The 24,229-nt window shown below is 51.6% G+C and overlaps 1 protein-coding gene across 1 annotated transcript; it reads right to left on the minus strand.

Annotated features, from left to right (window-relative positions):
• Nucleotides 1-731: 731 nt before the first annotated feature.
• Nucleotides 732-18,304, minus strand: CNGA4 (cyclic nucleotide gated channel subunit alpha 4; the record flags this gene model as incomplete). The annotated part of the gene is made up of 7 exons (XM_081952344.1): nucleotides 732-1,493; nucleotides 10,947-11,090; nucleotides 11,468-11,811; nucleotides 12,840-13,835; nucleotides 15,845-15,951; nucleotides 16,369-16,482; nucleotides 18,237-18,304. The coding sequence occupies 7 exons, from the start codon at nucleotides 18,302-18,304 to the stop codon at nucleotides 732-734; spliced, it is 2,535 nt and encodes an 844-aa protein (XP_081808470.1).
• Between the last annotated feature and the right edge of the window lie 5,925 nt (nucleotides 18,305-24,229).

Consider the following 24,229-nt stretch of genomic DNA (forward strand, 5'->3'; position numbering starts at 1 on the left):
GGGGTCCCTTCACACCCTCCAAGGGCCAGACCCCCCGGGTGCAGAGCCCGGCTTTTAAGGCTTTGGGGAAAGGCGAGAGGGAGGGAGGGAGGGTTGGGGCCGCTCCAGTCCCCCAAGGGGAGAAGGCTCCACAGAGCAGCGGCAAGAAAAGCCCACCTTCTAGTTCATTTATTCAATGGATTTGCTGCCCCCGTTGGTCTCATGGGATCAACATTTGGGCACTTGGGCGCTGACAGGTGCCCACAACAGCTATGGTACCCCAGGATCACGCGATCTGGATTTGCGACCCTCCCTGCCGGCTCTCTGCAAGCAAAGTCAGTGGGAGAAGCTGGATATGATTAACAGATGTGTGATTCACTTAATGACTGCAATGATTCGCTTAACAACCATGGCAAAAAAGTTGTACAATTAGGCGTGACTCATTTAACAGCCGTGTTACTGAGCAACAGACATTTCGGTCCCATTTGTGGTTGTAACGTGACTACCTATACAACAAAGTCAAAACCAAAACAAAGCATTACAGGGAGTCCTCGATTTACAACAGTTCATTTAGTGACCGTAATTCCCAAGTGCAGCCACTGGGTGAGGGGGGGATGTTTGGTCAATGTGGGCTCTGGACAGGCTGCCTGTGCCTGGATCCCTGCCCCCACTCCTTCTCCCCGCAGCTTTGCAGCCCGAGGGTCTGGGGAGCCCATTCCTGGCCCTGGATGCTGCCGGTGTTAATAGCTGATTCAGGAAATGCGGGGGCGCCCTCCAGCTGCCATTCCTGCCCTTGCCTGGCTCTGCTCTGGCACTGGGCGTCTGTGGTGGGGTGGAGGAGAGGGAGGCCGCAGCTTCTCCTCCCCTCCTGGGGTTGCACTCCGAGGCCCCGGAGGAGCCAGGCGGTCCCTGCGTGGCCACCACGTGGCTTTGGATACCTGTGTCCATCTCGCTTCTCCACACTCATGCAACGCAGCCAAGCTTTTGGCCCACGGAGGCCATGCAGCACTTTCGGCGTTCTGGGCTGCCTTCAGGCTTTCCACTCGCCTCGCTGCTTCAGCCACAAGAAGCTCAGCCGGTTCCCTCCTCCACGCGCCCACACTTCCCCTCCAGCCGCCCATGCCTTTCTTCTGGAAGAGAGGAGGCAGATGCCCTGTTCCCTGTAGCAGCTCCCAAGGCTCCCTCTCCCTCACTGGGCTGCCCTCCAGCCGGGCTTGGGCAGGCAGGGCCCCTGGGCCCTTCGCCACTGTTGGGTCTGGTCCCACCTGCTGCCTAAGCTGCCTATTCTGGCAGCTGAGGCCGGTTCCTTCATGCAGGCAGCAGATCCTCAGGCCCCGAAGGAAGTAAGCAGGCTGGGATTCCTCCGCAGACTTTGCCCTAGAAACTGACCCCAGATGAAACCTCTGGAGTCTGTTAAGCCAGTGGAGCCACTGTGCCTTTGGTTGACCCTGTTGTACATGCTGTGTGAAGGTGGCTGTGGCCTCATCTGGGCTTCTGCTGCTCCCTTTTGAGTCCTGGGCATCCAACAGGGTCACACACTGGCCCAGAGGAGTCCAAAACTCCTCTCCCCCTCCCCCAATGCAGCTGGGAAGCTTCCTGGTCCAGGCTGAAGGCCAACCAGCCCAAAGGGAGCTTAGCAAAGGCAGGCCAGGAGGTCACACCTGAGACTCTTAGCCTCTGAGTGCAGTTGTTTGTGTCTGTGGGGGTTCCTTAATTAAGCACCACCTATGCCCCACAAACAGCCTGTTAGGAATGTAAGTTAACAGTTGGGTCAGCAATATATAAACCATGATGGTAGTACTGTAGCTTTTTTTAAAAAAGAAGTTTTATTGGTTTTTACAATTTTTTTCAGGGAAAAGGCTCAAAAAGGGTATAAAAAATTTTGACAGCTACATCGTGCGGGGGATAGCAGTCCCCCCAAGTCTCACAACCTTTACAGACAAGAATAGAAATAAATCAACATTTGAATAGAAATTAGCAGTTTTAAGTTTAACACTAGGTCATCAGTATATTTCAATCATTTTTGTATCACTTCCGTAAAGGTACATTACAACAACAATTGCAATAATATTTCAAGTCACTTCTGTGATCTGAGTCTTCTAGTTGTTGCATCCTCCCCCCCCCCCCCGTCCATTGGCAGAGCCTCAGCCCCTCCCTCCCTCATCTCTTGTGTACCATCCCCCATTTCATCTAGGAGAGCACTATGTTTTTTAGTGAAAGCCTCCGCCCCCACAACTGTATTAATTCTAATTCTGCTGCCCTCCCAGAAAATCAACATGCCTTCTGGTAATAACCACCTGAACCAGACCCCTTTATTATGTATATATATTTTTGCTAAAGAGGAATATTTCTTCTTATCTCTTACTTTCTTTGGAATCTGTTTAAGAATGGTTATTTCTTTATCTTTATATTTTAGTGGTCCTCCCCTTTGAGCTCCTAGAACCTCGTCTCTTGAAGTCTTTCTAAGAAATTTAACATGAACTTCCCTTGGAACATTGTGTGTTCTTGCATATGCTGAATTAATCCTATAAATCAAGTCTATATCCCACCACAACTGTTGTTTATCTCTATTAATGTATTCTGCTAGTATTGTGGTCATAATCCCCTTAAGATCTTCGTTCTCAACTTCTGGCAAGTTTTGAAACCTAAGGAAAAAAGACATCCTTTCAAATTCCATTTTTATCATGTGGTTTTCAAATTCTACATTCCCCCTTTGGATTGTCTTAACCTCATCCCTCATCCCGACCGCACCCTCCTCCAGTACATCTATTCTCTGTTTATTCCGTGTGGCTTGTTGTTTCATTTCTCTGAGCTGATCATTTAAGTCTTTCAGTTGTTTTTTCATTTCGTCCAGTCCCTTTAAGATAGATTGAAGCATCTGGTGAGTAGATAAGTCCTTTTTACTCTCTTCAGGGGCTTTAGGTTGTAGAAATGACCCCAGTTGTGACTGCTGAGTAATTGTACTAGACATAGAAGATGTCGGGGCCGATGAAGCCTTGCCAGACCCATCATAAAGTTCAGAGATAGTTATGAATATGTGCAAAGAAATGGCGAGAGCACAGCCAGTAGAGATCACAAGGCAGGCAAATCCAAGGAAGAATAAATCTTCTAATACAAGACTAGATCAAACAGATGAATCAAAATATTCCAAATCCAAGGGAAAAGCGTATTTAGAGAGGCTCCTGGAGATCTTTGGGGTGCAGACTAGTTCAGAGCCATAAAATCTTCCAAAGGAGGAATTTCATTCATAAAGACAATGAAGAAGGAGGAAGTGGTCATCTTGGCTCAGCCTTTACAGGTGGTCAGGAAACAAGTCCAAAGTTCCCATACATAGTTTAAAGAAGAGTCAGTTCAACCATCCTTTCTCTCGCAATTGTGGTCAAAAATTATTTTTCCATTGTTTAGAGCAGTGCTTCTCAATTATTTTCTGTCATGCCCCCCCTAGGAAGAAGAAAACATTTCGCGCCCCCCCCCCCGCGCGACTGTAAATAGTATAATTTGTCTATAAAATTGTTATAAGTACACCTCTGCATAACATAGCACACCGGTCTTTCCTCGACTCCCACCGTAGTCACATGCTTTCTTTCCTCTTTCCCTCTTACTTGTCTATCCTTCCTTCCTCCTTCCCTTCCTTCCTGCCTCCCTTCCAGTTCCCTCCTTCCTCTTTCCCCCTGCCTGCCTGCCTTCTTTCCTCTTTCCCTATCCTTCTATCCTTCCTTTCTCCCTCCCTCCTTCCCTGCCTCCCTTCCAGTTCCATTCTTCCCTCCTTCCTTCTGCCTCCTTCCTGCCTGCTTGCCTTCTTTCCTCTTTCCCTCTTGCTTGTCTATCCTTCCTTCCACCCTCCCTTCCTCCTTCCCTTCCTTCCTGCCTCCCTTCCAGTTCCCTCCTTCCTCTTTCCCCCTGCCTGCCTGCCTTCTTTCCTCTTTCCCTATCCTCCTATCCTTCCTTTCTCCCTCCTTCCTTCCCTGCCTCCCTTCCAGTTCCATTCTTCCCTCCTTCCTTCTGCCTCCTTCCTGCCTGCTTGCCTTCTTTCCTCTTTCCCTCTTGCTTGTCTATCCTTCCTTCCACCCTCCCTTCCTCCTTCCCTTCCTTCCTGCCTCCCTTCCAGTTCCCTCCTTCCACTTTCCCCCTGCCTGCCTGCCTTCTTTCCTCTTTCCCTATCCTCCTATCCTTCCTCTCTCCCTCCCTCCTTCCCTGCCTCCCTTCCAGTTCCATTCTTCCCTCCTTCCTTCTGCCTCCTTCCTGCCTGCTTGCCTTCTTTCCTCTTTCCCTCTTGCTTGTCTATCCTTACTCCCTCCTCCCTTTCTTCCCTCCCTCCCTGCCAGCAGCTCCTCCAGCATCCCAGCTGGAAGCAGCAGCACAACAGTCGCCGTTACCAGGGGCGAAGGGGTGGCGGTGGCAAGATCGGGCGACCGCCGCCCCTTTGTCCCTTCCCCAACAGCGGCTTCCGCTTCCAGACGGAATGTTGGCGGTGGAGCTGCTGGTGGGGAGGCGAGCTACCTGCATAAAGACGCCGCCGAGGGCATGGCAGAATATATCCCGGCTTGAAGTGGCAGCGCTGGGGACTGCTCAGAGACTCATCAGAGACGCGGGCTGGAGCTGTGCAAAAAGTCTGCTTGGGCTGGGGGGGGGGAGGGAGGGAAGCCTGGGACAGCCATGCTTCCCTCCCTCCCACCCCCGCCCGAGCAGGCTTCTTGCACAGCTCCAGCCCGCGGCTCTGATGAGTCTCTGAGCAGTCCCCAGCGCTGCCACTTCAAGCCGGGATATATTATGCCTCGCCCACGCCGCCGCCGTTGCACCCAGATGGAAAGGGAGCCTTCGCGCCCCCCTTTACGGAGCCTCGCGCCCCCCCCAGGGGGGCGCGCCCCACTATTTGAGAACCGCTGGTTTAGAGGAAGTGAAAGTAAGTTTTTAACTCTCTCTCTCTCTCCTATGAGAGGGAGAGATTTTGCAAGTGCCGCTTTTCCGAGGGGGGTGGAAATTCCCCTCCCTCCAATCTTAACTCTTCCAAAGGTTGAAACAAAGTTCTTAAAAAAAACTGCAGTTCAACAATTGAGTAAACCAGTAAAAGACTTGGGGAGATCCCCCACCTCACCGCACTTCAGCTGCGTCTTTCAAATTGATTGTTTCCTTCCAGGCTCCGTTTGGCGAAGGTGCACGGTGGCATTCCGTGCACCCCCCACGCTTTCTGGCTCCTGGGGCAAAGCTGGAGACCCCCCCGTGGCCGCTGCCATTCCAGGGGGTCCCAGCAAGCAGCCCCTACAGCAGGGCACCCCTCCAAGGCACCCTGTGCTCCCCCGACTTAAGGGGAGCCCACCGAAACAGCGAGCGGCGGACGCACGCGTCCGTCGCCTTCGGATACCAGAAATCGTCTCAGTACTCAGAACTGTAGCTTTAAGTACTGCTGTAATGTGATTGGTTGCTGTTACCTCAAGCAGCCATAAGAGGGAGTCAGAATGACTGTTAGCTCTCTGTTTGTTAGATGCTGGTGGTGGATACATGAGTTACTGTGGGTTTTGCTACTGCTAGCTACTTTGTGTGCTGCACTGATTATATGATACTGGACTGTGCTCGAAGGATTATTTCCTTAACTGAGAATATTGATAACTAACTGACTGAACCATGTATGACTTGAACTTTAAATTGAACTCTGAATACCTCTATATTTCCACATAGTAAACTACTATATTTTATACTATTCGGTGTCCCTGTATGCTGGTTTGTGCATGTTCTTCCATACCACTCTCATTACGCTTCTCTGCACACTCGCTCTCCTAACAGGGAGCTTACTTACTTAACACTGGTTATGGGCCCAGAGTGTACCAGATGTAGCTAAAAGAGTGTTGGTGTCGATACGCAATACCGTATACAGACAGCTGTTTAGTTTGTAAGTGTTACTATCATGGAGAAGATGGCACATGCCCCATTAGCAAGTCTATCACTAATAACTCGGTTGGATGGAACAAACTATGTTTCCTGGTCTATGAAGTGCAGCCTACTCCTGCGTAATGAGGGATTATGGGATGCTGTACAGAATCCACTGGACGTGACTTCTTGGGATCCAGATGACGAGGATGCTGCCAAGAAGATAGCAGAGTTTCAACGATGCAACGAACGAGCATTGTGTATAATTGGTCTAACACTGGCTGACCAACAATTATATTCGTGGGGAAAATTCTGCTGCAAGATGTTGGGAGAATTTGAAGAAGATATATGTATGTGACACTGTAGGTGCACATATACATCTTACCCGCAAACTGTTTAGGGCACGTCTTCTGAAGGGTGGAGATATGTTAGCTCATTTAAACTTTGTGAATGGAGTTTTCCAAGAGCTACATGAAAAGGAACTTATTTTCTCAGAGTTACATCAAGTCTACATCATTCTGTCATCACTGGATGAGAGTTATGATGATTTCGTATCTTCACTTGAGGTCCTAACTTGAAATGAACTAACATTGTCTGATATAACTGCACGACTGTTGGAAGAGTCCAGAAGAAGGTTGGAAAGAGAACAACTGAGAGAGAAACCACCTCAACATGAAGAGTCACCTTCAACTGCCTATACTGTTAGAAAATGTTTTTCTTGTGGGGCTAAGGGGCATATAGCAAGATTCTGTAAATATGCAAAACACCAGAATACTAGAAAAGCTAAGAAAAATGCTACTGGCTATTTAGTTATGTCTACTTTGACTATCCCTAGAAATGCACCAATAAGCCATGATTCATGGGTTGTTGATAGTGGAGCATCACAGTGCATTACTAGAAATAAGCATTGTTTTGTAAAACTGTTCGCCAGCAAGCAACATGTATGGATGGATAAGAGGACTAGTGGGGCAATAAAAATGTATGGGCCTGTGATGGGGAAAAGGGGGTGGGGGGAAGGACAGTTTGAGGAAGAACAGAGAACCGGTTTGTGCCAGCAGCACCCAAGGCCACCCACCCTGAGAAGGAATGTGGATTACCCCTAACGTCTCAGCCTTTCTCAAAACACCCAGAGGGGATCTTCGTTGGCTGAAGGCAGACTGGTGGTGTGGAGAGCGCTGGGATGAGGGGAAATACTGGTGACCTTTTGCAGTGGAAATGTGGTCCTAGCCTGACTTCAGTGCAGCCAAAGAACCCACCACCTCACCCCAGGGGAGCCAAGGGTCTTTGGGAGGTCTGAGAGCCTCCTTGCGACAGTCATCTGTGACAGACACGCAAAACGCCTGAAAAGCCAAAGTCCCTGGCTGCCCACCCTGTCTGGCCTGAGGCTCCCAACCCTCCAAATTGCTGGCTGGGTCTGGACTTTTCACCCCTGGGGAATGGGGGGGGGAAGTCGTGGGGCAGCAGGGAAAACCTACTGCCACAGCAGGGCTGGGAGACAAAGGAACATTGGATTGCCAGGGGCTGGGCAGCAATGGGATGCCAGCTTCTTCCCTGCCACTTCTTGGTGCCCTTCGGCTTGCTTTTTCTCTTGGCTCGCTCTTCAAGCAGCGAGGAAGTCTCTGCCTGCCCCCTTGCCAGGGAAGGTGGGGCTCTCCTCTCCTGGAAATGGTGGAGGGCTCCATCCATCCCAAGAAACCCGGGGGGGGGGCTCTCCCCTTCTGCCTCTTGAGTGCCCAAGGAGCCCCTGCTGGTTGGTAGGGCTAGCCCCCTCTTCACCAGCATCCCTCTGCATTAAGCCAGAACAGGCTCCCAAATCTTTTTGGTGCAAAGCGATTTCCCTGTGTACAATGAGAGTGTGGGGGGGGGGGGGTCCTTGGGAGGGGGCTTTGAGGGGTAAGTACCTCTTGTGAAGGCAGGTTATGAAAACTAGGGAAAAATGCTGCCCGTGTTACATGTCATCTTAATAAAGGGGGGGGAGGAGCTTCGCTTGGTGCCGTCCAGTAAATCCTTTGGTTGGGAGGGGGGGGCTTCTCTCTGGCCATCCCCGTGGATTGAGAGACTCAGGTTGGCATAATGCCCATCTCTGGCCTGAGCATGGCTGCCTCCTGCCTCGGCCTCACAATGAAAGATCTCCAAGGCAGAGGAGGACGAGGGACCCTGGGCCGTTCACCATCTTATTCCTTTGGGGTCCGCTGGCGAGAGTCCACGTTGCCCCCATTAGGAGATGCCCAGCTGGGCTTTCACGACGCAGCTCCTCTGCCGCTCGCCTTGTCACTGAGCCAATGCCTGTGCCACAGTTTTACTGGCTAATGAACCAGGGGCCGCTGCTGCCCAGGGAGGAGGAACTGAGGCTGGGGCTGCTGAGAGGCTGGGCTGGACATCCCCCCCCCATGAGAGAGCTGTGAGGCAGAGGGCGGCACAAAGCCCACCAGGGGGGGGGGAGGCAGCAAAGGGCCCAGGCTCTCCCCCTCCAGGAAGGGCCTCTGGCTGCAAAACAAAAGTGTCGTGTGTGTGTGTGTGTGTGTGTGCACACCTGGAGTCCATCAGGATTGTGGGTCCTTCCATGGCCGCCCCTTCCCTCAGGCTCCCTGGATGGAGAGGGGGAGGGCCTCCTCAGAGGGACTGAAAGGGAGGCAGCCATTGGGTCTTCCTGACAGTTTCTATTTTATGGAGAAAGGAGCCTCCGGTCTCCCCAAGCAGTCTGGCCACCCCCTCCCCAGCACAATCTATGCCCGCTCAACCCCCCCCCCCATCTGGTGTTGACACTTAGCTAACCCTGCAGGACTCCTCTGAGCGGCCGGGGCCCATCTCCTCTCGGCCCCACAGGTGCCCCCCCCCCGAGGGGTCTCGACCCCAAGCCCCAAACTCTCAGCTCCTCCAGGGAGACCAGGCTCCGGAGGAAGCCCAAAGCTGCTGTAGCTGCAAGGACTGGACGTTGGAAATCGGGTGATGCTCTTCCGCCTGCTGCCCCCCCCCCCAGTTCAGTGAATGACATTCAGAAATGTTTTCCCCTGGTTGCCTTGGCAACGGCGCTTGCATCTCACCACCCAGCTCACCCCAAGACAATGGAGCAAGCGCCCGAGGGGGCTTTGTCGGGACGCCTCCTCCTCTGCGGAAGCCTCGATTTCCAGAAGCCACCGGCCAAAGGAGCTTCGAGCCCAGCCCTTCCATTTGACTGCAGGTGGCCATTGCTCTCCCTGGCACAAAATCAGGATCTTTGTCTGTCTTCGTTTATACCCCTCAGAGGCGACCTGGCTCCAGATGACGAGGCCAGGAAAAGAAGCCAGCCCCCCCTCCTCCCCCCCCTGATGAAAACCCATCCAGCTCCTGGTGGGCCTCTGGTCTCCCTCAGTTCACGGGAGGCTCCTGGCTTTCCTGGCAGCTCACCAAGGAGGTGGATTTGCTCCTGCTCAGAGGCCACGAATCGAAGGGGTCTCCTCCAAGCTGGAGCCTGGTCCTTGCGCCCCCCCCCCCAGGCAACTTGCAAAGCCAAGGCGAGGGGAGCAGCCCAGGAGAGCAGAGAGAAGGGCGCCGCTTGCTTTCCTCCCTGTGACTGGACTGAGAAAGGGGCGGATTCTGACGGCCACGCGTGGCTCCAGGTCCTTGCCTCAATTTATTGGATCCCAGTTAAAATGCAGAGAAGAGGAAGAACAAGGAGGTGGGAGCTGGCGGGAGGCTAAAACATACCAAGAACACGTATGGGATTTAGGGATGTCTGACGGTTTATTGAAAAGACAGACTGGTGGAGGCAGGAAATCAGTGTTCCAATATTTGAGGGGCTTCTATAAAAATGAGGGGTTAGCCTACCCCCCAAAGCCTCCGAAGGCAAGACAAGAAGCAACGGATGGAAACTAACCAAGGAGAGAAGCAACACAGAACTAAGGAGAAACTTTCTGAGTGACAACAATTAACCAGTGGAACGGAAGTTGCCTCCGAAGTTGTGAATGCTCCAATACCGGAGGTGTCAGACCTGAAAGCCACCTTTTCTTTTTGGATTTCAGGCCTGCCATACTATCTACCGTGGGAAAATGGGAGGGGGGATTATACAGAGTATGGGAGATATGTAGTCATAACAATATTCTCCTTAGAAAGTCAAGGTCATTTTTTTCTCTGCACCTGGCCAGATATGGATGGGAGGAATCAGTCTGTCATGGCAGTGGGAGATTGGACATGCAATGGACTTGTGGGTGTGGGGGCAGGATCCTGAACTTTCAACTGGGTGGGAAAACCTGAAAGATTTCAGATTCGGGTTTTCCCAGATGTGCCAACATGACATCTCGAATAAAGTGGAACTTTGAGGAAACACAAGCCTTGGAGTTTCATTTTGTTGGGGGTGTTTTTTGGAACCCTGACATTAACCCAAATCTCATTTAAAAATACTTCACCAGCTACCTCGAACCTTGGGGTGCTGTCCGGGGTCCTGAGCCCCAGGGTGACAGGAGGCTTTTAAGAAGAGATTGGACAGCCAATTTTCTGGAATGGTCTAGGGCCTAGGCCAGGGTCTCCTTCTTGAGCAGGGGGTTGGATTAGAAGACCTCCAAGGCCCCTTCCAACTCTATTATTCTACGTTCTATGACTTGAAGACCGTTTAATTCATGACTTATTTGGAACCTTCCAAGAGAAAAAGAATTCCCTTTTAAAAGAGAGAACCTGGAATATAGATTGTATTTCTTTTTCATAGTTTGGGCAACAAATAAACTTCAAGGTGAAAGGTGATTGGATTAGGAACAGTCATCTGTTCAGTTAGATTATGAAAAATTAGAAATCTAATAGTATGAAAGTATCAGAACTGAGAAGAACATTGTATCCTGGATCAAAGTAAAAGAACCATTTGCAAAGGAAAAAACAGCGGAATAGGTCATTGGTATAAAGATACATTCTCAGGGCTTGGTTTGTTGACGCTTGGAGACGGCAGAAAACAAAAGTATTTCATTGACTATGCATCAAACACTTCGGCCAAAGAAAAGGCTTTTTAACATTCTTCTTGAAAGTTAAGGCTACTAGCAAAAGAAATGAAAGGGGAAGAGAAAGGGGGCCAATTAAAACACCAGAAAGCCCCCAGTCTTGGACACGCCTTCCACTCCAGCTCATCCCACCCTCACCTGCCCAGGTGGCCTAGGGCTGCTGAGGTGCAGGGCCCGCAGGGGGTTCTCTGGACTTCTGGCCTCCATCTTGCTCTGTCCAAAGCCTCCGCAAGGGGGAGCAGGGAAAGTGGCCAGGGCCCAGAAGGGGGGAGTGTTTGAAGGCTGTCCTAGAGTGAATGGGATGAATTATTTGCAGTTGGTCCAGAAGACAGACAGACAATGGCAGCCGGACAATGGTGGAGGAGGCTGGCCCTGGGACTGGTGGACTCCCCTTTGAAGAGAGGCCCTCCATCAGGAATGTCACCCTCTAGCTGACCTCCAAGGCCCCTTGCGAGCTCCGGGTTCCTTTTCCAGCTAGCCTCCCTTCCTGCCCCCTGCAGCTGAAGTGGAAGATCCCCGATCCAGGAGGACTCTGCCCTAAAAACGGCTCCCCCCTCCCCCCCGGCAGAAGCTGCAGTCCCAAGGCCAGCTGGTGAAGGGGCGCAGGGGGACTCCTAAGCCTCGGTCCCCTCCTCTGTCCCCTCCCCTTCCCCCCAAACCTGCACCTGCCACTCCAGGCGCTCCAAGCGCAGGGCGATCTTGAAGGCGCTGGACTCCAGCCCTGCCAGGACACGGGCCAGCTTCGTCTGCAGGACATCCAGCCCATCCTCCAGGGCTGCCGTCCGTCGCTCCTCTTCCTCCTGCTTGGCGATCTCGGACGCCTCAGCATTAACATCCAGCTTGTTCATCTTGAGCAGAATCTCCCGGCCCTTGGCCTCCAGCACCGCCTTGGCGTTGGGGAACTCGGCCAGCACATCCTTGAGGTCCTCCTTGGAGAGGCAGAAGAGGTCCGAGTAGCCGATGCTTTTGATGTTGGCCGTACGGCGGTTCCCAGACTGGTTCCCTGAGGGGTGGGGAAGCAGGAAGAGTCGGGAGAGGCTCCTGCACATCCTAAGACTGCAGCTGATTGCACCGCATATACCTGAGCAACTGAGGAGCCTGGTACATGCAGTACAGCGAAGTGAGCCATGTGAGATCTGCACATTGGGGAAACAAAACAGCCCCTTCACAAACGCATGGCACAACATAGGAGAACAAACCCATCAGGACAAGATTCAGCAGGCCCTCTGCATTTAGGGGACACAGGCCAGCCTTTTGAAGACAGCAAAGTCCACGTTTTGGATAGAGAGGACCACTGGTTTGAGAAGAAGGGTCAAAGGGGCTATCTATGTCAAAACTGAATTGACAGAGGGGAAGGGATACAACATCGCCTATCTTGATACAGATAAACTTCCAGGTGGCCTCAAGGACTCTGAGAAAGAATGCAAATGACCAGCTATGTGCTAGGAATAGAAATCCTTCCATTCCCAGCCATCCAGTCAGAGCTGAAGAAGCTTCTTGGATGAGAAGCAAAACACCTTCAAAGAAAAACAGAAAGTCCCTTTGCCTCTTGAAAAAAAAACCACCTTTGGGACAACCAGGACCTGGATGCCTGAGGACCTCCACGGATCTCAGGGGGAGACTAGAACCAGAGTTCGAGAGAGGCAGTGATAATTGAATTTTGCAGTCCTTTCTGTGCTTTATCCCCCTTCCCCTGATGCCTGTGGTGGACCACAGCAACGCAGGATGCTTTCCAGGCAGGTGGGGTGCACTTCAGGGAGGGGGAGGGGAAGAGACAGCACAGTCTGGAGCTGGATGTGTGAAGTGGAACAGATTTAGGGTAGCCTAGGATCTCCCAAGATAAGGAACTGTGAAGAGGGAGAGAAGCAAGCTTTGAGTCTTGTCTACAGGCAAATCACGGACTGAACTTAGACTGGATTCTTTTGCATCGTTCTCGGGCTGAGCCTGGCAATACCCAGTCAACTGGGAGTTCTCAACTGGGGGGTCTGTCTGCTCCTCTGCAGCTCATGTGATACCCTCCCCCCTCCTCACCTTTGATGCTGATGATGCTGATCTCTCCAAAGTACAGCCCCTCCCCCAGCACCGCATACTGGGTCACACCATCGTCCGCCACCACGGCCAGCTGCCCTTCGCGGATGAAGTACATCTCCCGGCCGATGTCCCCCTTCCGGCACACGTACTCCCCGGGGCTGTAGACCTGCGGCTTCAGCTTGAGCACCAGCTCCTCCAGCAGGCTCTGCTCGCAGTTCTGGAAGATCTGGACCTTGCGGAGGGTGGGCAGGTGGACGCTGATGGCCACCTCGGCTCGCAGGCGCTCGGGCAGGTGCTGGAGGATCTGCAGCTCATTGGTCATCTTCTTATTCATCTGCAGGTGCTGCTGCCAGTCGACCACCCGGTGCTGCAGCTGCCGGCTGATCTGCTGGGAGTGCAGGTAGTCCTTCACCAGGTCGTAGTTGGGGTAGAAGGACTTGTCGGCATGGTTCATGTTGGAGATGACGGACGTCATGCTCCCCATGATGGTAGCAAAGCCCATGACGGCCAGGAGGAAGTCGATGGCCATGAAGAGGAACTCCTCCTCCCGCTGGGGCATGGGGGTGTCGCCCACCGTGGTCAGGATGAGGGTGGAGAAGTAGAAGCTGTAGAGGTACTGGCGAAGGAGCCGGTCGAAGCCGGGCAGGCTGCTGTTGGGGTAGACCCACTCGTCCGTGCCGAAGCCGATGAGGTCGGAGAGCGCAAAGTAGACACAGCTGTTCCAGTGGATGGTGACAAAGACGTAGAGCATCAGCTTGGAGATGCGGAAGGAGTTGGGGTGCGCCGTGCGGGTCTCGATGCGGTCAAAGGCCTCAAACAAACGGGGGCTCCGCAGGAAGCGGTTGGCTCGGACTGCTGGCCTGCCCAGCCCCACGTGCAGGTAGAGGAGGTCAGTGGGCAGCACGGACAGGAAGTCCCACAAGAAGGCCGAGGAGCAGCGGTACCTCCGAGAGATCTGGGCGCGGTCTTGAATCAGAGACCCTTCTTTCAGGAAGCCTGGCAGAGAAGGGGGGGCATCAGCATGGGGGGGGGACAGGAGAGGTGCCTGGCAAAGGGCTGGAGGAGCCCCTCTGCTTCCTCCCTTAAACGGCTCCCCTCCACAGTCCTGGCTGCTGCTGGTGTCTGCTACCCGTGAGCAGGTCCCTCAGAAGGAAGTCTCCGGACAGCCTCTTCTGCCAGCAGCCTCTGGCAAGGTGGCTTGGAGAAGCCAAGGTGGTGCACAGGGGACCCCTCCCCCCCAGCTGGCTCCTCCGGGCATCTGGGTCTGCCCAGGTAGGAGAAAGGCCAGCCTCTGAGGAAGGGAGAGTCCCTGCCTGCCTTGGTCCAGCTGGAGTGGAGGATTCTCCCTAGCCCCTGATTCAGTCTTTGGAGGGGGGGGGGGCTTCTGGAGAAAGCCTTGGGGCTGCAGCTGGAGGAACAGCTGGAGCTCTGGGGTGAAGTCACGGGACAGGAGCCACCTTGGTCCCCGGATAACTGCTGTCCAGCATGTTGGGAGAGCATCACTCCTGGCCCCTTGTAGTCGGGCAGCCATGTAATCGGGGTGGCATCCCAGTAGGCCACCAGCCCAGGCGGGATGGCGCTTTGCTCCTTCCATAGTGGGCAGTGCTAGTCTGTAACACACACACACACACACACACACACCGGTTTTCTCTTGGTCTCACTAGCTGTGATGATGGGAGCTAGGCAAAGTGTTCTGAGTTCAGCAACTCCCACTGGCTCACTCTGCGGGGCTTGGGGGCTGGCTGGGGCCTGCCCCCCCCTCTGGAGCTCCTTTAAGACCCGGAGGGGGTGGGGGGGGCTGCTTGGGGATGGGAGGATGGGTGATTTTTTACATTTTCTGGACATGCAGCCTTCCTTTTTGTTTTTGCTGGCTTTGTATTTCTGGCCTGTGAAAGGGCGTCCTCTGCTGGCTGTTCCTTGGCAAAGCAGCTGGAATCCAAGAAGCTTTTTGGAGGGGGTGGGGGGGACGACCGGAATGTTTTTGTAACTGTTTGGGATTCCTTTTGGATGCAGATCTCCCAGAATCCCCAGGAGGAAAGGGCTCAGCGCTCCTGTACAGGACCAAGGGGCTGCCAGGCGTCACTCCAGGCAAATGTTCTGAAGCTGCCTGGACTTTCGAGGGGCCCTGAGCTCTGGGGGAGGGGGGCCCTTCCTTACCCAAAGTGGGTAAGACCATCAGTGCACTAATGTTGTTGCCTAGTTTGCATAATGAAATGTCTGCAAGGAAACACTCCCCCCCCCCCGGTTCAGAGAGCTCCTTTCAACCCCCAGCTGCAATTATTCTCCTGTGTCCGTTTCCAGACTCTGCGCCCCACTCTTCCTCTTGGGGGTCAGGAAGTCTAGCATGCATTGCTTCTCTCCCACGCCAGAGGAAAGTGGGTGGGTGGGTGGGGGAGAGTGGTCTTCCAGAGTCACTCTAGGTTGGATCACATACATTAGTAAGCAAACCCATGGACTGCCCCCCCACCCCCACCCCCTATGCAGTTTCCACCTCCCTCCAAAGCTGGAGCCCCCTCCCAGAGGAATCACCCTGTGCCACGCTCCGAACTGAGTCTGCAAGCACTTCAGGAAGCCCAACCCAGAGCTTCAGACTTGTGACCCCGAAGTCCCCCCGCTTCCAGGAGCCCTGGACTCCCCCCTGCCCTGGGCTGAGCTTTGGAGGTTGCACCTCCTGGCAGCGCCGTTCTGAGTGTGTTCAGAGTCACCGAATGCAGGGGCAAGGTTTTGGGGAGGGGGGAGGGGGGTAGGAGGCCCAGCCCACTTGGTGGGAAAGATCAGCGAGGACGAGAGACAGCCCTCCATGGGGGGGAGCAGGAAGGTTTCTGCCCAAGGCCCACCCCACCCCGTCCTCAGGCCCCCCACTTTGGCCGTGGGGCAGCAGCATGTGATGGAGCCCTCCAAATTCTCCTCCCTCCAGAGGCACCCTAACCCTACCCCCCAGCTTCTTCAGGGCCCCCAACTGGACAGCTGTGGCCTCCTGGGGGATGTCTTTCTGCCCCACTCACCTGTATGGAAATGCACCACAATGTCCAGCAGGTAGAGCAGGTCGCAGAGGTAGTCCAAGGCCAGCCAGAGCAGCAGGTACCTCTGCTGCAGTTCAGGGAAGCAGAACCTGGGAAGGGCAGGAGAGGCGTCAAGCCCCCCTTCCCACCCCTCCAGCTGTGCCTCAACCCAAGGGAACCCAACTGGGCAGCAGCCCTGTGCTCCCTCCCACCCTCCCTGGCTGAGCCGTCCTCCCCATTTTGCAGCCCCCCTCCCCTGAGCCCCCACAATGGCCCGTCCCCTGCTCTGCCTTCTTGGGCTGCCCTGTGCGAGGGTCCCTCTGCTCCCTTCTCCCCTGGAAGGGCCTTTGCACCCCTAATTTCTGACTGCTCCTGGCTTGGCCGATAAAAACATCCCCCTTTCATGAGGAGGAATTGAGTCGGGGTTTTCTTGGCCCTCTCCTGATTTTGGACGCAGTTCAGGAGCTTCTCTGCGCATGGCACTTTGTGGCGGGGCAGAGCCCCCCCTGCTCCCTCCAGGACCCTACCTGCAGATGAGGATGACCCAGTTGTAAAGGATGGGGGGCACCATCAGCATCAGCCAGTAGTAATATTTGTCTCCAGAGGGGTCGAGGATGCGAGTCCCACTGCCGGAATCCTTGCTGGGGGGGGGGGGAGATAGAGAGGGGGGACTGAGACTCTTTCAGAGGGCAATTCAAGGGGTTCGGCATCCCCTTTAAGGCCCTTCATGGCATGGGGCCAGGGGACTCAAGGGACCGTTTCACCCCATTGGGATTGGCTGTCCCACTCATGTTGGCAGAGGAGGCGTTACTGTGGGTCCCGTCAGCCCGATTATCCCGGTTGGTGGGGTCCAGGAGGAGGAGGAGGAGGCCCTTTTCTCTTGCTGCTCTCTGGAACATCTTGCCCCCCCCCCCCCACATCGATGTGAAGTTGGCCCCAACCCTCCTCTCTTTTCGGGAGGGCCTGAAGACGTGGCTTTGCCAGTTGGCCTGGGCCCCGAGTGGGGAAACCGCACAATGGAGGTGGTGGATCCAGTAACAAAAGATCCCACCTCCCCCCAATCTGCCCTCCCCCCACACGCCCTCCCCGTGTGTCTTTGGTTTAATGTATGATCTTAAAATTCTATGTGTTAACTTAGATATATGCTGCCCAGAATTACCTTATGGTAAGATGAGCAGCCAATAAATTTTATAAATGAATAAAGAAATAAAAATGAAACTCTAAAAAATAAAAAGGATCCACCATGGAAGAAGCATGGCTGGCAAAGAGGCCTCTGGTGGGACCCACTCCAGCAGGGGGCACCCCAGACAAACACCCAGAAGAGCAGGTGTGGCTCTCATGCGCTCCCCCACCCCAATGTGGTCCCTGCTGTGGCCACAGCCTACCCCCACTCTGTATGTGGTCAGGTCCAGCCCTCTCCACTTGGGGCCCCTGGCCGGCTTTCCTGGGAGCTGGAGGCTTGGTTGAAGGGCAGGAAACAAGGCTGGGCAGGGAAGCCCCCATTCCTTACCTTTAACACATGCCGTGAATTGGGTTGGCACCCGCTGTTCACCTGGTCCCGGGGGTGAGGGAGGCATTGCCAAGGGGCAGCAAATGTGATCAGCACAGGCCCTTTTCTGTCTGTGGGCAGCTGAGCCCCCAGTGGCCGCCCCTCGGCTTCTTTGAGGCTGGGGGGGGGGGCTTGGCCAGTGCCAGGAGTGAGTAAAGAGGGGGTGCCCAGAAACTTCTGGGGATGTCATATTTAAAAGGGGGGGGCACTGTGGCATTGCTCTGTGTGCCAGACTGCCCAGAGGGGTTGTGCAAGAGGTCATGCTTAGCCCCCCTTCTCCCTAGCCTTGCCATCTTCAGCAGAGGTAAGGCCTTCAGAGGACTGGCAGTGTCTGAACTCCTCTTCCCAGGGAGTAACAGATGCCAGTCTGCATGCCACCCACACCTCAAAATGACCCAAGTTGCCCATTCTGCAGGTCAGGCAATCGGCATAAGCTATCTAATAGTTCACCGCCAATCCGAAGTAAAAACGGCCAGGTGAAAACCCACCACGGGGAGTAGGGAGAACGCTCGGCCTCGCCCCGACTCGGCGTCACAGGTGTTGTGGGAATGGCACCGTTGGGGAAAGGGCCGGGCTCTCTCCGGGGGCGGCGGTGGCCGCCGGGAGTGGTCCGCTCTGGGCACGGAGGTCGGGGGGGGGGGGGTCAGCTGGGCGGCTGCAGTTGCGTTGGCGCCCCTTTTCCTTGGGGAAGCCCCCGGTCCCCCCGGAGACGCCGCGCTCCCTCCTGCGGAGGCTCCCGAGGACTTTCTCCAGCTCTCCCCCGGCCCCCTCCGCGCCCCCTGCCCCCAGGCGCCCGCCCAACGCTGGTGGAGTCCCCCGCGCCCCGCCCTCCCGCGCCCCCTTTACCGCGGGGCCTTGGGGTGGGCGGCCTCGGCCTTCGCCCCCTTCCGGGCTCCCTGAGCCACCCCGTTCATGGCGCGCGGCAGGCAGCTCCTGCGCCAGCAGCCACCCCCCCCCCACCGCCCCGCGGTCCCTGGCGCGCAGGCAGCCCGTGGCAACGCGGCTCCCCAGGGGCCCCGCCGGCAGGTGCGACTCTAAACGGTCCAATCCGCGAGGTGGCGGCGCCGGGGGAGGGCACCGGGGTCCGGGGAGAGCGGGAAGTCGCCGGCCGAGCACCAGCCCGAAGAGGAAGCCCGGGGCCCCCTCCGCCCCCCTGCCGGCTGTCGGGACCGAGCACGCCCGGCGCCCTGCAGTCCGAGCCGGCTACGCGCAGTGGAGCCCGTGCGCAATCCCTGCTCCGACCTCAGGGCTCGTCCCGGAGTTCAGTCGTGGTTGGGTTTGCGCTTCGCAAATGCGGACGCACAATCGGACAGACAAACGCCGTTTTTGTGTTCTCAGCCGGATCAGAGTGGGATGGGCGGATGAGTAAATACGTACATAAAGGCATAAATACATATATATTTACATATATACATACATAAAGAATATATACGTGTGTGCAGACATAGTCGGGCCTAGGGGCTTGAACCCTTTTAGCCTGTTTGCGTCCCCGTCCCCCGTCCCCCACCTTCAGTTGGGATCCAGTGGGGAGTCCTGGGATGAAAGGTGGGAGCGGGGTGGGGCCTGCAGGGCTTGTCCTGGAAGATGCCCAAGGGTGGCCTGGTGGAGAAATTGTGTTGTTTTTTTGGCAGCACACAGTAAAAGTGCCTTCTCCAACCAACAACCACATTGTATGATCAGGATTTTCTGCTATGCTGGTCTCTACCACCACCACCCTCCCCGCCCAGTATAAATTTAGCAGAAGAGAAGAAGGGTGTGAAGAATCCAATTCTGGAGTAAGAACCGAGAGGCTGCTTGCCATGTTAACAAAGTTTTATCTGATTTAAGCACCGGTATCATCTGGAATAAAAAGATGAATCTAGGTAGAATGTTCATTTTAATTGCTGAGATCCTTCCAAGCAAAGATAATTGTAACTTTTTCCACACTTGAAGATCTTTCTGTATCTTTTGCCACAACACTTCATAATTATTTAGGAAAAGTTTTGTATTTGATTCTGCGATTAGTATTCCTAAATATTTGACCTTGGAGATTATTTCAAAACCTGCTAAATTTGCAAGTCTCTTTCTTTGAATCTCTGTCATGTTTTTAACCATCATTTTCGTTTTGTTTTGATTTAATCTAAACCCGGACACCATGCCAAATTCTGCTATCATATTTTTCATCTGGATTATTGAGTTCAAAGGATGTGAGAGGGTAACAACCAGATCATCGGCAAATGCTCTAGTTCTGTATTCCTTTTGCCTGATAGCTATGCCATCTAAGGATTTTGAGTCCCGAATTGCATTCAACAAGACTTCCAAGGTTAAAATAAATAACAATGGAGATAATGGGCAACCTTGTCTTGTACCTTTTTGTATCTCAAAAACTATTGACAAATTTCCATTAATAATAAGTTGTACAATACAATACAATACAATACATTACAATACAATAGTAGAGTTGGAAGGGACCTTGGAGGTCTTCTAGTCCAACCCCCTGCCTAGGCAGGAAACCCTATACCATTTCAGGCAAATGGCTATCCAACATCTTCTTAAAGACTTCCAGTGTTGGGGCATTCACAACTTCTGGAGGCAAGCTGTTCCACTGATTAATTGTTATAACTGTCAGGAAATTTCTCCTCAGTTCTAAGTTGCTTCTTTCCTTGATTAGTTTCCACCCATTGCTTCTTGTTCTGTCCACAGGTGCCTTGGAGAATAGTTTGACTCCCTCTTCTTTGTGGCAACCCCTGAGATATTGGAACACTGCTATCATGCCTCCCCTAGTCCTTCTTTCTCTTAAGCTAGACATACCTAGTTCCTGCAACCGTTCTTCATATGTTTTAGTCTCCAGTCCCCTAATCATCTTTGTTGCTCTTCTCTGCACTCTTTCTAGAGTCTCCACATCTTTTCTACATCGTGGCAACCAAAACTGGATGCAATATTCCAAGTGTGGCCTCACCAAGGCCTTGTAAAGTGGTATTAACCCTTCACGTGATCTTGATTCTATCGCTCTGCTGATGCAGCCTAGAACTGTGTTGGCTTTTTTGGCAGCTGCTGCACATGGCTGGCTCCTATTTAAATGGTTGTCCACTAGGACTCCAAGATCCCTTTCACAGTTACTACTACTGAGCAAGGTATCATCTATACTGTACCTGTGCATTCCGTTTTTGTTGCCTAAATGTAGAACCTTACTCTTTTCACCATTGAATTTCATTTTATTAGATAGTGCCCAATGTTCAAGTTTGTCAAGATCCTTCTGTATCTTAAGCCTATCTTCTGGAGTGTTGGCTATTCCTGCCAGCTTGGTGTCATCTGCAAATTTGATGAGTTCCCCATTTATTCCCTCATCCAAATCATTGATGAAGATGTTGAAGAGTACTGGGCCTAAAACAGAGCCTTGGGGTACTCCACTGCATACTTCCCTCCATGTAGATGCAGTTCCATTGAGGACTACACGTTGAGTGCGGTTGGTCAGCCAGTTACGAATCCATCTGGTGGTGATGCTGTCCAACCCACTTTTTTCTACTTTATCTAGTAGTAGGTTATGGTCTACCTTATCAAAAGCCTTACTGAAGTCCAAGTAAACTATATCGACGGCATTCCTCTGGTCCACTAATTTTGTCACATTATCAAAGAATGCAATAAGATTAGTCTGACATGATCTGTTTTTAACAAATCCATGTTGGCTTTTGGATATTACTTTGTTTGCTTCTAGGTGTTCGCAAATTCGTTGCTTGATTATTTTTTCCAGAATCTTTCCTGGTATTGAGGTCAGGCTGATAGGTCTGTAGTTTCCTGGATCTATTTTTTTCCCTTTTTTGAAGATGGGAACCACATCAGCTCTTTTCCAGTGCTCTGGTAGTTCCCCGGTGTTCCAGGATCTCTGAAAGATATAATTCAGTGGTTCTGAGATCTCATCTGCCAGTTCCTTCAGAACCCTGGAGTGTAATCCATCCGGTCCTGGTGATTTGAACTCGTCTAGGGTAGATAGGTGCTCACTTACCATTTTCTTCCCTATTTCAATTTGTGTTCCCAATCTGATTTTTGTGGCGCTGCTTTTGATAGGTTGGACTGTTTTATCCCTTTGTGTAAAGACAGATGCAAAACATGAGTTAAATAGTTCTGCTTTCTCCCTGTTGCTTGTCACCTTCTTGCCACTTTCTCCTAGCAATGGACCAATTGTTTCCTTAACTTTTTTCTTGTTTTTAACATGTTGGAAGAAGCTTTTTTGGTTAATTTTTACTTTTGTGGCAAGCCTTTCTTCATTGTGAGCCTTAGCTTTCCTCACTTCATCTTTACAGGCTCGGGCTATTTGCTGATATTCTGCCTTAGTTATGTCCCCCTCCTTCCACTTGTTATACTTACCTTTTTTGTCTTTCAGTTTGTCAGATAGTTCTTTATGCAGCCATGCTGGTTTCTTTTGGGAGTTGTTATTTTTCTTCTTCATTGGTATTGTGCTAGACTGGGCTTTTGTAATCTCATTTTTCAAAATTTCCCAAGCTTCTTGAGTTGTTTTCCCCTTGAGGATTCTCATCCATGGAATTTTTCCCAAGCTCTCTCTAAGTTTATTGAAATTAGCTTTCTTAAAGTCCAAGACTCTAGTTTGACTTTGTTCTACTACTTGTGTTTGGATAATGTTGAATTCCAATATTGCATGGTCACTTGCCCCAAGGGTTCCTATGGCTTCAACACCTTATCTCATTTCCTCTCTGTTAGTGAGAATTAAGTCCAATATGGCTGATCCCCTTGTTCCCTTCTCTACTTTTTGGAAAACAAAGTTGTCTGCTAGGTTTGTTAGGAACCTGTTGGATCTTCCACTTGGTGCAGAGTTTGTTTCCCAGTTGATGTCAGGGTAGTTAAAATCTCCCATTGCTATTGTGGTGTGCTTCCTACATACCTTAGTTAGCTGACTAGCAAAAAGTTCATCTACTTCCTCTACTTGGTTGGGTGGCCTGTAGTATAGACCTATGGCAATGTCATTTCCCCCACAACCTTTAATATTGACCCAAATGCATTCAAGATTGTTCTCATCATTGTTGTGCTCTATTTCTGTAGAGACGTAGTTATTTCTTATATATAGTGCAACTCCACCTCCTCTTTTATTTGGTCTATTTCTTTTAAATAATTTAAATCCTTCTAGCTGTATGTTCCATTTGTCGGTTTCATCCCACCAAGTTTCTGTAATGGCAATAATATCATATCTGCCCTCTTTTACTTGAATTTCTAATTCGCCCTGTTTATTCCTCATCCTCTGTGCATTGGTGTATAGACATTTGAGTCCATTTTGATTGACCTTGTGTTTACTGTCTACATAACCTGTGTTATGCCTGACTGCCCCTATTTTCTTGCCATTTGTGTGATTCATGCACATGGTATGGCAATCACTATTAAATGCTTGGTTTTGCTTGACAGCAGGAGTGATAATCTTACCCACACACACATCTATGTTACATGCACTTATAACCCTATGGATTTTAGATTGCTGGGGACAGAAATGTTCTGTATCTATTAATTCTCTGTCCCCGCTCTTCAGTTTAAATGTTTATCAAGAAAATCTGTGAATTTAATGCTAAGTAACTCAGTCCCTTTCTTGGATGGGTGCAACCCATCTCTTTTGTACAGTTTTTCATTGGACCAGCTACAGGCATCATGACTAATGAAACCAAAGCCTTCCCTTTTACACCACTCCTTTAGCCAAATATTAAACTCTGCTACACGCTGGCCCTTCCCTTTTTGTTCCTTATATACAGGTAAAACCTCTGAAAAGATAAGCCTACAACCCATACTATTAAGTTCATACCCCAAGTTCTGGAAATCATTCTGCACAGAAAGTACATCTTTCTGGGACACGTCATTAGTGCCAAGATGTATAATAGCATCAACGTCACAGTCCTTACTTGCATTCCTGACTATCTTAAGAATACGTCTCTTGTCTCTGCTGGCGGTAGCACCTGGCAGACACTTGACCTCTTTTGAAACCTCCGTATCCTCTCCTAAATTTGCATCCCTTACAATTGAATCACCAACCAGAAGGTGACTTCTCTTTCTACATACCTTGATCTTCTTCTGTGACTGATGTGTGATACCTGGTTCCCCATTTCGCATTTCCGAAGAAGGTTCTGCGTTTTGGACCATGACCCCCTGCTTATTTGAGTCATCATTATCACAACTACCTTGATCTATCTCTTTAGTGTGCCCATTAAGGTCAGCAAGGGCACTATATCTGTTTTGCTGGGTCACAGCAAAAGCTTTGTGTTTATGGTTCACAGCTCTCAACCTGCCAGATCCCACGGTTGTCCAGACTGCTCTTCTCCTGCAAGATCTTTGTGGCAGAGGGGGCTGATAGCATGGCATCTCCATAGAGTGGAATGGCTGAAGTAGACACCTAGTTTCTGCTTGGAGAGCACAGATTACAGATTCTAGATAGGTAATCTGTCTATGTAGACTAGTAATTTGTTTACAAAGGGGACAGTATCCAAATTTGAAAAGAGTACTGCGAAAGACAGGTGCAAAACAGCTATTACATTGAACTAAGCCGGTCATTTTTTTTTTATAGCTTTAATAATCAAATTTTATTAAAAGAGTTTTGTACAAACAATTTTTCCCCCTTTTCACCCCCCGCCATACAATATAAATCTCATACAAATGCTATACCCCCCCAACCCCCCCACAAAAATTCACTTTCAAATATTATACCAAATACTTTGCCCCCTCCTCTCCCCCCATCTTAAAATAGATTACTCATAACCCCTCTCCTCCCAACAAACACAATATAAATTTCTCTTAGATTAATAATAACACATTGATCCCATTTTCTAAGCTAATTTAACATCTATAACTCTTAATATAAATTTCTCCTA

This window comes from Natrix helvetica (genome assembly GCF_964273705.1).
Source record: "Natrix helvetica genome assembly, chromosome: 4".
Lineage (NCBI taxonomy): Eukaryota > Metazoa > Chordata > Lepidosauria > Squamata > Natricidae > Natrix > Natrix helvetica.